The sequence below is a fragment of the Nesoenas mayeri genome, assembly GCF_963082525.1.
Source record: "Nesoenas mayeri genome assembly, chromosome: 5".
Lineage (NCBI taxonomy): Eukaryota > Metazoa > Chordata > Aves > Columbiformes > Columbidae > Nesoenas > Nesoenas mayeri.
Genome location: NC_137548.1, coordinates 27,861,969 through 27,875,977, shown reverse-complemented (window position 1 = coordinate 27,875,977; position 14,009 = coordinate 27,861,969). Strand labels below are relative to the sequence as shown.

General features: G+C 40.8%; 1 protein-coding gene across 6 annotated transcripts in view; it reads left to right on the top strand.

Annotated features, from left to right (window-relative positions):
* PRORP (protein only RNase P catalytic subunit) overlaps positions 1 to 14,009 on the top strand; it is a 53,072-nt gene that overhangs the window by 12,186 nt on the left and 26,877 nt on the right. For all 6 annotated transcript variants that reach the window (XM_080344543.1, XM_080344546.1, XM_080344542.1 and 3 more), the window contains exon 5: positions 13,374 to 13,481. In XM_080344543.1, coding sequence (XP_080200669.1) covers positions 13,374 to 13,481 — 108 coding nt within the window. The remainder of the gene's footprint in view (positions 1 to 13,373; positions 13,482 to 14,009) is intronic.

Sequence of the window (14,009 nt, the reverse complement as noted above, 5' to 3'; positions counted from 1 at the left end):
ACTACATTGAAAAGACGGTTTGCATGAACTATAAAACTGATTATCTGTGAAAAGGAAATACCTGTTACATCCTAAAAATAGACATTGATTCAGATCTTCATGCACATCTACTGAAAGGTCCATTAGGATGTCATCTGATGATCTAATATAGCAAGTTGCAAGTTTGCAGGCTGCTAAAGAAAGAAAACAGTTGTATAAAGACTGTCACCTTTTGTACTGATGTCTATATAATGTTTTCAGTCAGATGCCTGTTTACTCTGTCTGCATTTAATTGGTAGCTATGACACTGAGCCTAAGATGATCTAATTGGTATACTGTGAGACAGAATCAGCTTTTGCTGTGATAACTTGGATGTGATAGCTGCTCCCAGGTGTTGCTTTCAAATACGCAAATGCAGTAATTTCATTCCCTTCACAACTGTTTCATAGCCTGATAAGCCTGTAAGGATTGCTGTGCTGGGGGAAGGGAACACAAGGGAGATGTGCATGTGCTGGCAAGAAGGCAGGAAGAGATGGGTTTGGGGGCATGTAAAGTCCCCACACTAGATCTGGGCTAAGTGTGTGAAGGGATTTTACGTGTTCTTCTAGAATACAAGAGATTGGAGGGGGAAGAGGAAGTGACCCATTCATCTCAGTGTTATTTTTGCAACTGAATGAGGTTGTGCTGTTTCCAAGGAGCCTTGAAATTAAAGCTCTATCTCTTACTTTTAGATTGATGCTTTTTCTTTTCTGTAGTGCTTCGTTTCTTCTTCCATGCATGCATGTTTCCCAACTCCATGGTTTGCACTGAAGCCCTGTGTGGTATATGTCAGTCCTGTTCTGAATGGAGTAGTTTATTTCTTCCGAAAAACCTATGTACTCCAAACTCTAAGAAGACTGCGTCTGACACAGTCTGCCTTAACCCCATCTGACAGACCAACTTCCCAGCTTCCAGTGTGATCTACTCATTCTTCTGCCTGCTTCACTGACTCTCAGCTTGTCGTCCAAGCCAGCTAAACTGCCTGCACTGGAGCTGTTTCCAAGGTGAGCTACCCTCACCTGCCCTGAGGTGCCTGAGATTATGGCTGTCCATCTTGCACTTGGATGTCATGACCTGTGCCCAGGGAAAAAGAGAAGGCTAGTTAATTCAGTTAGGCCTGCTGTGTCTCCTGAGAAGATCAGAGGCTGAAGAGGAGAAAACCCTTTATTTCCCAGGAAACAGCTGATACTATCTGCACAGTGTGTGCCACAGCCCAGGCTGTGTCTGCTGTTTGCCTCCTCTAGCTCTATTTCCATAGATGTTACCTCCTCCCTGTCACTGCCAGGGAGCAAAGAACTTTCTGTGGTGAGGAATCATGGAAGGAAGGAGAAGGCTGGGCGGAATTTCTCCTATGGGAGAATTTCTCCCAGATACGTGCCATGTTGCAGCAAAGGGATCAGATTCCCAGTTAAGTGTTTGTCCTCTACAGCAGGAGTGCACAATTTTGGCATGTTGCTGAATGCTGCAAAGCCCCTTGCACTGGGATGGAGGCTGTTTTCAGCAGGAACAGTTCCTGTCATTAATTCTCAGGTGGGAATGACTGAAAGTCCTCTTGTTGGTTCTGTGGCAGGGTGGGTCACTTTGCTAGAGTTGAATTTAAAATTATAGCACCTGGATTCAGATTTAGCTTCTGCAAGAACCCTGCTGTCAGGATGAAAATCCTGCTGGTGCCAGCATGGGTTGAAAGCTTTCTGTTAGTTCTGGAGAAGAGTATAAGGGTGGTGAGTTGTAGTTAGGGTTAGGATTAAGGCTAAGCCTAGGCTTCAAGGTGGTAGAGACTTCTGAGCTTGTTTTTTTTTTAATTTGGTGGTGGTGTTGTCTGTTGGTTTTTTTTTTTTCTTCCTTCCTCTCTTCTAGGAGGCCCAATAATAGGATTAATGCTGAGCTTGGCTTAGATGAGCAAGCTATGACTAATTTTTGGATGGATATGAGTTACTGGATTGAAGATAGGCTGAGGCTTCAGGATAGCAAGGATTGGAGAACCTGTTATTGCTGAATCCAGAAAGTCATGAAAGTGTGGTGTTCAAGGATCAGTGTTTTGGACAGCAGGAGCTGGAGAACTAGAGTTATTTTTGGAGTCCTACAGGTTCATTAAGATGGAGTGCTGGTGGAGATGAAGGGCTTCTTGGTAGCCTTTTGGGTATGCACTGATGTTGGGCGACAGATGAGACTAGTGTAAGAGTGAATATCTAGGAGTTAAAATACTTGAAGCACTCACTCAATACAAGTGTGGTTAGACCACAGTATTAGCTTAGAGATGGCATCAATAGGGACAAATGCATTACCTAGTCTGCAACAACACGGATCAAAAAACTTATAACTGTTGTTTGGTTATAGGATGGTCAGTGCTGAACAGGTTAATTCTACAGGTTTTGCAGAACAGCAGTTTGGTGACTAAGTCCATTGTTGCCTCGTGGCTAATTTTTAGTTATGGGAAGGGTACGGTTATTAGCTTGTGGATAAGGATAGGGTTAGCATTGCAATTAGAATTAAATACGCTGGTATCAAGCCTGAGGACACCTGAATCATGAAGAGCCCGGTGCAGTCATAGATCTGTGAAAATGTGCAAAGATGAGACACAACATTTACATACAGATAGGGTTGAACAGCTTTCTTTTCTTTTTTCTTTTTTCTTTTTTTTTTTCAGTTCTCTGCTAAATCCAGGCCACTGGCCTTGGTCAGATTAGGGTTAGTATTCAGTAGAGCAGAATCCTGCATTGCCTTGAGTGCCAGGTTTGCTGCTAGATCTTGTAACATCCACAAGGATGAAGGAAGGCTGGTCAGAGTGTGGGTCGGGACTAGCTGTGGGTTTGTTTCACTTGCAGTGTTTTGGCTAGAACTAGGGTTAGTTTGGGGGTGGGAAAGAACACTAGCCTCAGAGCTCAATCCACTACTGAATCTTGTGTATCTGGTAAGCATTAAGACAGGTAATGGTTTATGGTGGGTGTTGAGACAATTGCAGTAGTGGATTGCCCAGAGTCTGGTAGCACTGCAGCCTTTATCCTGCTTACTTTCTGTCCTCCTGTCTCCATTTAATTCAGGGTTGGTGATACACTCTTCTTGTGTTATGATCTGCTAGAGGGGAGGGAACTTCTGAGAGGAAGGAAGAGGAGGAGAAGAGGGGAGACCAAATGGGAAATGGGTGGTGAGAGACAAAGGCAGTTGAAATTTTTCTGAGGTTTCTCTTGCATCTTCCCTTACCCTAGAGGCTGCTGATAATGGAAGTAAACAGAAGCACAGGGAGTCTTTTGGCAGGAGGATAAAAGACTAAGCTGCTTCCTTAGCAGCAAGAAATAGATCTAGATGAAAACATTATAAATTCAGCGCATATTTCTTTCCCTCAATTACCTCAGTGTTAGAGTATCTTACCTGGGAGTGGGTCAGATCTTCTGGGGTGGTCCATAGCCTTCCTTTTCTGGATTCGTATAGCAAGAAATGAGTTGGGACCTTGTTAGGGTCACTTGGTCTCCTTTGCTATCAATTGGTTGTGCAGCAAAATTAGGCCACCCTGCAAGGAAAGAATGTTTTTTTCTTCTGGTCCACTATCTAAACCTGGGTTTTGTCCTCTGCAGTCTTTTTAAACTTCAAATTTGTCATGTCTGTATTAGGAAATTATTCTAACATGACACAATCTTCATATTCCAGTTAGTGCAATCAAATAAGAAAAAACAGGTTCTAATCTTATTTTTTTGAACACCAGTTTCTTGGTTAAAATACAGTTGCTAACTGTAATTTATTTCCACTATATATCCTCTGAAGATTTTGCTGAGCAAAATATAAACATGGTTTGCTAATGCAGTGATTTTTCTCAGATCTGTATCTTCCTTACATTAGCTAGAACACAGAAGAAGAAATAGAATAAGTTGATAAAGTGTTTCTTTTTTCCTGTTCATTAGCTGATCACAGAGGCACACAGGACCATAAACATGAAGTCAGAACAGTAGCTGTTATCTAAAGAATTAAACTAATCTGAATTATCTAAGTAGCTAATTTTTAAATGAGGTTATTTTGTCAGGAACTTCTTGGACACACAATCCTTTACTGGCAGGTCATGCATTCCACTAAGTAGAATCTTGAGAGATGTTTATGTAATGCAGACTGCATACACTACGATCCTCTTTTAAAAGTGTTCTCTGTCTCTGAATATTGCTAAGTTATTTGATAATACTTCTAAACTAAGATTAGTATGAGTACGTGTTGATTTAAGACACTTTGAAATGTTATCTCTTGCAACTCAGGCATTATCGAATGCTCCTTTACCATTTGCTACTTTGGTCTATTACCAAAGGTCCTTCTAAGTTGAGGAACTGGTTTCCAACTGTGGTCAAAACCATATTCTTCTAATGCCACAGAGGCCTGTGTGGAATTGTCTAATATAGGTTTTCATTATAATTTATGATAACTAACGTTGCTTAAAAAGTTATAATAATTGCAATTTACCTATCCAGCACCTCATCTCTTAAGATTTTATTAGATTGGTTTTAAAACATCATCAGTTTAAGCAGATGTTTTTATTATACTGCGATGGTCCTTTGAGTTGATACAGTTCCTCCATCAATCTGTAACATATAAGTGTACTTTTCTCCTACAATATGCATAGTTTCATCAATCTGTAACATATAAGTGTACTTTTCTCCTACAATATGCATAGTTTCATCTTTCCATGCTGAATTTCTTAAGTATCTGTAAAATATTTCTTAAATATGGGAATTAGTACAGAACTTTGAAAGATACTGCTATTTTTTTAGCATGACCCTTTGCTTGCTTTCTTCTGCCTTTTTTAAATGCTGTAACTACTTCAGTGTTCTAGTAGCTTGTTATGAAGTCTTGTATCATGTTTTTTGGAAATTAATTAATACCATCTGGTTCTATTTTACCTCCATTTTCATTGACACAAGGAAATAATTTTTAGAGATACTAGCTTGCAAAAGGTGGGCACATTAAACTCTATCAGATCATATTATTCTGGAGGGTTTGCACAATTTTAAGTGATTGGTTCAACCCTGTTACAGTGTACAGATGCTGGGTGCGTAGGTTTATAATTAGAATCATAGAATCCAGAAACACCCTCCATGCTACAATGTCCTTTCAGGTAGCTGTAGACAGCGATAAGGTCTCCCCTCAGCCTCCTTTTCTCCAGGCTGAACAGCCCCAGTTCCCTCAGCTGTTCATCATCAGACTTGTGCTCTAGGCCCCTCAGCAGCTTTGTTGCCCTCCTCTGCCCTCTCTCTAGTATTTCAATGTCCTTTTTATGATGAGGGTGTCGTGCTTGAGACGGACAAATGACATAGACCAAGTTCTTCCAGGATGAAAGTAGTAGATGCCATTTATGGCACAAGTGCATTTTTATACAGTTTTACCAATTCATGTGTCTCTTCACTATTGGTTACAAGTTACAGCAGTAATATCTCATTGGCTAATTTTGCTATCATCAATGTTACTCTTCTACTCCCTTCTCTCTCACAGGTACATCCTTAATATCTCTGGATACTCCTTTACACCCATCTTTCTCACGGGTAGGCCTTCATATCTTCAAGGCTAATTTCTGTTCATATGCCCTCCGTCAGGGAATCCACGGACCCACCGTAGTCCCCCACGTGAGGGGCCCAAAACTGAACACAGTATTCAAGATGGGGCCTCACCAGTGCCGAGTACAGTGGCACAATCGCTTCTCTAGTCCTGCTGGCCACACTATCCCTGACACAATCCAGGATGCTGTTGGCCTTTTTGGCCACCTGGACACACTGTTGGTTCATATTCAGCCAGCTGTCAGTCAACACCCCCAGATCCCTCTCTGCCAGGCACTTTCCATCCACTCTTCCCCAAGCCTTTAGCACTGCCTGGGGTTGTTATGACCCAAGTGCAGGACCTGGCACTTGGCCTTCTTGAACCTCACAGAACTGGCCTCAGCCCATTGATCCAGCCTGTCTAGATCCCTCTGTAAAGCCTTCCTACCCTCCAGCAGGTCAACATTCCCACCCAACTTGGTGTTTTCTGCAAACTTACTGATGGTGTATTCGATACCTTAATCCAGATGGTTGATAAAGAGATTAAACAGAACTGACCCCAATATTGAGCCCCGGGGAACACCACTCGTGACTGGCGGCCAACTGGATTTAACCCTGTTCACCACAGCTCTTGGGCCCGGCCCTCCAGCCAGTTCTTTACCCAGTGAAGCGTATGCCTGTTGAAGCCATGAGCAGCCAGTTTCTCCAGGAGAATGCTGTGGGAAACAGTTTCAAAGGCTTTACTAAAGTCCAAGTAGACAACATCCGCAGCCTTCATCCACTAAGCAGGTTACCTTGTCATAGAAGCAGATCAGGTTAGTCAAGTAGGACCTGCCTTTCATAAACCCATGCTGACTGGACCTGATCGCATGGTTGCCCCATACGTCATGGCTCGTGAGATGATCTGCTCCATAATGTTCTCCGGCACCAAGGTAAAACTGACAGGCTTGTTCTCTGGATTGTTACTGGAAGTAGTAAATAGAGGTAGAACATGTGGTACTATTCAGTCCCCCAGAACAGTTGCTATTTCTCTTGAGACTGCAAATATTAGTTAGCACAAGTGTTTGGTGATGGTGAGATTTTTAAACTAGCATAACGCCTTACCATGCTGAAAGCGGTTCATTCCTGTCCCCTTTGGCTCTTGCAAGTGTGCCAGGAAAGAAGTGACCATTGCCCTGTGGTAAGCAAGGGACAAACGTTGGTGACAAAATAGGGTTTTGTTTTCTTGTGGGTGTTTAGATTTGCTTCAAACGTTTGTACCAGCATAGCAGAGAAAGCAGCATGGAGGTGTATCTGGCTGTCTGATGTTCATGTAGCATCTTTCCACATGGATATTGTGGACTCTCTGTAATTAAGTGCTAGTCTGCCTCACTCGGGATGCTGTATTTTCTATGCAGTTCACGCTGTCATTCCCCTGTCTTTCTGTAATGCCTGTTACATTGTATTTAAGCGTTCACATAAAACTTTTCCTGGTTTAGCATTCTGTTAGGTGGCTTGCCTTGAGATGAGAAGGTTCCAAAGTAGTGTTTTTAATTTTGAAAGCACCATGAATTCAAAATATTTATGCCTTTGCATGGCTTGTTTGCTTGTTTTAAAAGAAGGCTTGTTATGGTCCATTTCTATACTCTTGCACTTAGGATATGGCAGTCTTGCAAAGATGAGGATATTTTTCTGTTGAGGACGGCAGCACAAACTGCTTGTTCTTCTCTCTGTGTTCATTGTGCTTAGGAAGGACATTTCAGAATTGCGCTCCCTGGATGGTCAAGGTCCAGGTTTTGCACTGGGCTTGACTGACCCTCTGCTCTCTGATGTGGGCAGGCAGGAGCAAGTCCTGCGGCAGCACTGCCTGCTGTGACGGGGACTGCAAACAGGCAACGCGAAGCACATCTCAGCCAGGTTGTCAATGTACCTGTGAGTACCTTCCTGTTTATGAAGGTATCTCTAGAGGCTACAGCTACAGGAGTTTGTGACTCCCAGATTATTTGTTAACTTTAGAAGCATATAACGGAGGGTAAACAAATTGTGCGTAGAGTACATAGTGATACCATGCACAATACTGAGAAAGCCTTCCTGCTTAAGGGTTTGAAGGGGATTTCCAAGCTCTGAAACTGGGATGGGAAACACTCAAACCTTTCAGGCACAGCAACAAACAGATTTAAGAGTGCTCCAACAAGGCGCCTTAAAAAAATTGGCAGGATTTCAGTTTGACAGCTGAATTTTATTTCTCACACTCTAATGCTCATTCCTGTGTTTTTCTTCTGATACTGAGAAACATTGCTGAAAACAAAGCAACCCCCATCACACTGTATTTTATGAAACTGTTAAAAAGTGAATGTTTTCACTTCTGTAAAAGCTGTTCTTCTGGTGTTGAAAAACACCCTGTTTGATATTTAGGGTCGAGTTACATAATACTTAAGTGTGGTGTAATATTTTGTTAATTAGAATTTGCTCTTTCCTTGCACTTGAGTGTATTGTAATTTAATATGGAGAAGTAAGGACTGCTTTTTCTATTGTACAAAGCCTAAACTCTTGTGAATGCTTCTGGAAACAATATGTGTTGAATACCGTAGTTTTGCACTTTTTGACTGTATTGTCTCACCACCATTCCTGGTGAGTGAGCATAAACTTTATGTTTAGAAGTGACAAGCAGCCTTTTCTGCAGTGATTTTAAATAGTTTTTGGTAGGGTGTTGTGTTTTCTTTGTTTTGTTTTTCTAAATTCCATGTGTTGGCATGAACATAACAACCTTTCTTGTGTTTAAAAGTCCACTATGGATTCGCTCATGTATCTCCTTTGTATATTATATTACTTTGGGTTTTGGCATGTAGATCAATAGACATTTTGGATTGTTGAAGAATTTAAGCAATACCATTATTTTTATTTCTAGCTGCCAACATACTTCCTGTTTAGATTTGAGGAGAAAAATGCCAAAGTGATCTGACCTTTCTGTGATCTGAAACTTGTCATACCCTTAGATCTGTTATATACATTAAAATTATTTCAGAATGCTCATTTGAATTACTCTTATTGCTTTTATCAAAGGACAAACTTGTTTAGCTATGGTTTCTTTGTATTGTAATCGTTATTTCTATGTTATGATTAACATAGTAAATCTGTAAGTACTAATAATGAATTTCTCCCCTGATTTTTGTTGTGCTTTTGAGGCTTGTAGTCTGTCTTGTGCACTGAAATTGGAAGAAAAACATACCTTTCTGTTTATAAATTTATGTACAGAAGTTGAAATAACATTAATACTCTTCCAGAAAGCCCTCATTTTTCAGATTTATTATTACGGCTATTTCAAATTTTATTGGCTGTGTAAGCCAGAATTTTGAAGTCCGAGGTCACACTTTAAAAAATTATTTTTAAATGAATAGTTTAAAATAACAAAACCAATCTTTTTAATTTATTTTTCAAACAATAGTTCCTATACTTCTGTTTTGTTAAAACCAACCTCTGTCTGAGGCTGAGAGATAAATCTCATACAATGTGGTAGTTTCACAATCCAGTAAGTTGGCATAGTCAGTGCTACCGATGGGAAGCGATGATCCCAGTAGTGTCACTTGCTGCCAATCTCATTCCTGTTCCATGTCCTGGCTGAATTTTCATGCCAGGACAAACCGCTGTGCTCTGACCTGAGCAGGGGACTGGTGCAAGCTAGAGGCTGTGACAGTGGCTTGGTTCATCCACTTCGGTCTTTCTCCTTGTGCCAGCAAGGGTGCAAGGCTAGGAATGAAACGCTGAGGGAATGGAGAAGGTAGAAACACCTCATTCTGTGGCAGCACCAGTACATACCAGTATAAAATGATGGTGAAACAGCATGAGTCATCCACCTGGTGTGGAATACCAAAAAAATGTGAGACTGTTTTGTGCTGTTGCCGAGATATGAATGGACTTGAGCCACCCACACACTGGTGGTTAAACAAAAAATTCTTTTAAATGTCTTTAAGTCTTCATGTCAAGATGCATTCCATCATGGGTTTGCTATGGCTGGCTTTTACTTCCAAATCAATTTAGTCAGTGTGGTGTCCATTTGCAAAGATAAGTTTATTCGTAGAAGATGCGGTGAATCATTTCTAACGGTTGTGTAGTTGGCATTCCCCTATTTCCCCAGCTAGGAAATGACTGGGATCAGGTGAGTTTTTTTAAATTCCCTTTCCTTTTGTACGTGATGTGAAACAAGTTATGACTGGAGCCCCCCACGAGCAGCTGCTGTTTCACGCATGTCCCTGCTGCCAGGGAAGGCTTGCGGGGAGGAACAGCCTTGCTGTATTGCAACACTTTTCTGCGGCTCCCGAGCATTAAATAAACAATGCTGAATGTGTTTTTAAAGTTTTGTCTCTTCAGTTGCCAACTCTGTTGAAGTGAGTCAGAGTAGTGTTTCTGAGGCTGGGAGAATGGACTTCTCCTCAGAAACTTTGTGAGATTAGCCCATTCAGAACAAGTTAGAAATCAGTGTAAGTTTTGCTGTGTTTGTTTTGAGGCTCTTAGAGAGAGATGTTTCACTGCTTGTTGACATGTTGAAGGGGTTAATCAGAAATGCCCTTTGTCCTGGTCTGCAGAAAGTTTCCATATAAACATTCCTGTGGCATTTGCAGGCCTCTATATAGACCATGTGTTATATTCTTTGTTTGAAAGGGAAAGCCTCAGTGAAGAGCTCACTTCTTTTTGCCTAAACCCACCTTTGCATCATCGTGCTGCACTGATGGTTATTGTGTCTGGCTTCTGTCGATCAGCTGTACCCTAGCAGCAGCTGTGCTCTGCTTCATTTACTGCTTACAAAGAAATTTCTTCTTACAGTTGGCTAGTGAGGGAAATATCTTTAGAGAATTGTGGGTGAATCATCTCTTTATTCCTTTGGCTCCAAGTTGGACCTGCATAAAATCCAGACAAATCCTGATCTTTGAAAAACCAGCATCCTTTGAATTGTGTACTTTCTCTCTTATAGCATAAGTCTGTGTATATATGAATAACCTTTTGTACTGTATTTGGATGATCTAGCCTGCTACTTAATCCCAGGCGTCGCCCTTTTCCTTCCCTGTGTCCAGAGAGGATGGGAAGTATGGCGACTCAAAAACTGGCTCTCAGAGGAGAAGACCTGAATCTTCTCTGTGGTTCTTTATGTTGATTGGTTGTTTGTTTGGTTTTTGTTTGTTTGGTTTTGTTGTTTTTGTTTGTTTGGGTGTTGGTTGTTGTTTTTTTTCTGGAAAAGGAAAGGAGTGCTCCTGTGTTGCTGCGGGAATATGGATGGTGAGAAGAAGATGAACAGATCCTTGGGGATTTTCAGTCTGTCTAAGGCTTTTTGCTGGAGTCTTCTGTATTTGGTGACATAAATTAAACCTGGTCATTTGTCTTCTGCACTTATTCTGCTGTTAACTCCTCATCTCCCTGTGTGGATAAGTGTCCTGTGGCAGCAAACCGTCTCTCCCTGTTGTATCGCACAGTCTACTGGAAGTGAGGCAAAACAACTGAGCAGATCGGGAAGTCTGGCAGGGACATTCTGTTGGGCATCTGCTGAGAACGGAGTAGGAGACACGGCCAGGAGGAGGAGGCTGGGAAGGGTCGGGTGGCCAAGGGGATGACACTGAAAAGGCTGCAGCTTCTCCCCAGCTCCAAAAGTCAACCCCAGAAAGCCAGGAGCTGGCTCCTGAGAGGCACTGAGCCTGTCCTAGTGCCTCTCAGCAGGACCCTCCAGGCAGCTCCTGCTCCACCTGCCCTGCTGGGCGAGGAGAAGGAGCCAAGCAAAGAGTGGACAGGGAGGAGCACTGACCCACCAAACTCTTCTGCTGCTCCCGCACCTCGTGCTGTGCTGTTGCCTTGACAAAGCACTCCACTCCGTGAAAATCCATCTCTTCAGGAACTGCCCTAGAACTATTGCTCCACAATGTTTGGTTTTTATTGAACTGACCCCTTGAAGACAAGAATACATGTACATTTTACTTTATAAAAATTTACTTGACTGTAACAGTGTTACTTCAAATAATGTTGGCAATTGTTGGCATTAGGAAAATAAAGCTCTATTGGATTGTTTACCATATGTTTTCATCTGCTTCCGCTTTCTTTTGTGTTTTCCATTTCCACTCATCTTTGTCTCAAAACTCTCCAATTTCACCTTCATTTGGTCTCTGTGTGTTTTCCTTCTTTTTGTCTTTCCCACATTTCAGACAGCCATCCAGTAGTACAGTGATGACTCATCTGATTTTGCACCATGGAGAAGTCCACTGGATGGCATAAGCCCAGAAGTCGGAAATCCTTGTTGTTTGGTTTTGTATTTGTTTATCTTCCCTCTCCCTGCCATTGCCTTTGCTAGTGACTACCTTGCTGTGTCTTGGTGTCCCTGTCAGATAGCAAAGTGAATATTTATTCATCTATATAAAATACATGGAGATTGAGGCTGAGAGACACAGGAAAACACTGCACAAATGCCAACAATTTCTTTTTGTTTGAGATGATAATTTTCTTGCCCAGCTTTTTGTACTTTCTCAATAACAACATTTATTTAAGCCATGGGGAAAGGAAAGATAACATAAAAGGCAAGTGATTCTGGTGGTGCTGGGCTGAGCCCTGTGTTCTCTGTGTTCTTGTCAGTGTGTGTTTGGCCAGTCCATCTCTGTTCACTTGGAAATTATGCCTGAAATTTTGACATCTGAGTGAGGGATCTTTATCTCACTTGGTTGGTTTGTACTCCTAATGAAGTAACCCCTTAATTTGTCGTAAGCATTCTGACTAGCTTTGAAGTTGGTGATCCTTTCTTACTGCCTGACAGCAGGACAAATACATTTTTTCTTTCATTCCTTTCTCCAAGGAGGAATTGTATATGCTGTATAGATTTTTGTTTGAGTGCTGAGGGGATGGTTTTTATTTAGACTTATATGTTGCCATATTGCTACATGGGAGATTAAAAAAGTCCTTATTGAATTTTTAACAGAAGGCATGAAATTTGAAATTGTTTTGAGTTCCTGTGAAGGTTCATTTATAGCTTTGGATTGTGAAACCTTTGCTACTGATAAATAAGTCTTATTTTTTACTAGAAAGGTCATTTATGAAACCAGGTCAGTGTCTACTTAGAACACTACATCTTTCCTCAAAAATGAAGGGAGAAATTCCTAAAGATTTTTATTAAAGCTTTGTATTCTGTTCTCCTGTGCAATTTGAAGCCTAAAGCAATTGTGGCTTTCCTTCCGTTGGAAAAACTGGATGGATGCTGTTGGTTTGTGCATTATGTCTTTGACCTAGTAAAAAAGTTAATTGTTTTGCTACCCTAACACCTGTGTATTTCTCACAAATCAAGTCCCTTGTTGCTAAACAAAGATTTATTTAAATAATGACTAGCATTCAGAGATTTCAGAATTCTTACAGAGAAACTAAGTATGATGCTTATTTTACACTTGGAAATGTTAAGAATTAGTGATAGTGTCACAGTCTATTGGTTTTTAAAGTTGTTTTGTTTTGCAGCTGTTGCATAACTGACTATAGCATATATCTTTATAAAAGTGTACAGTTCAGATTATGGTTTTGAAAATCTGGATGACTGTAAAGTTTTGCTTTTCAGTTTTAATTAAAAATTATATTGGAAGTATCCACTGTAACACTATGGCTTTTAAAGATTCTCCTCTCCTCTCTCCTCTCTCCTCTCCTCTCTCTCTCTCCTCTTCCTCTTCTCTCTCTCTTTTCTTTTTTCTTTTTTTTTTGGTGTCTCAGTGAATATGCAAGTAAAGACGTGAAATGTAGCCTATGAGGGAAGAGTGAGAGATTTAGGCTTTGTTTCTTTTTTAAATAAAAACTACATTAAACTTCTTTCTGTTAAACTCAACGTATTATTCCCCTGTGTTTGTTTATTTATTTCAGGAATTTGAAGCCTTTCAAACATTTGTGGAAAATCGACTTCCCTTTGATATTGTTATTGATGGACTCAATGTTTCCCACATAAAACCCAGAAAGGTGCATTGTGAAAATGTAAGTGCTGGTTAAATATTCATTAAGGGGTTTGTGTACACTGATTGTAAACCAATGAGTGCCTCATTATTACTTATCCTCCTGAGAAACTGACCCAACGTTTTGGTAGCACGCTACAATGAGGTTCAAAGAGTTATCTAGACTTTGCAAATTAAAAATGATCAGTGGGAAGATGGTTCTTCTTACACATTTGGCTGTATTAGCCATAAAAAATCATACCTGATTGTCCTCATGTATGCAGTGCTCATAGTTACAGCTAAGGTGTCAATAACATCATTAGTGGGACATAAACTGTGTGAGCGTGTATGTTTCATAGTAATAGGGATTTTGGGGAGCAGAGTAAATCTGCCATATAGAAAATCTAGCCTAATATAGTTATGCTGGTAGGAGTTCTTCTTCAAATAACCCCTAACTTAGTTCAGACCACATCCTATACAAGTTTAAACTTTATTTCATTTTATTTCACTTCCTATTGCCTTAAGCATTTGATTCCTGTTCTTACAAGGGCAGCTCAGACTGGCTACAGTT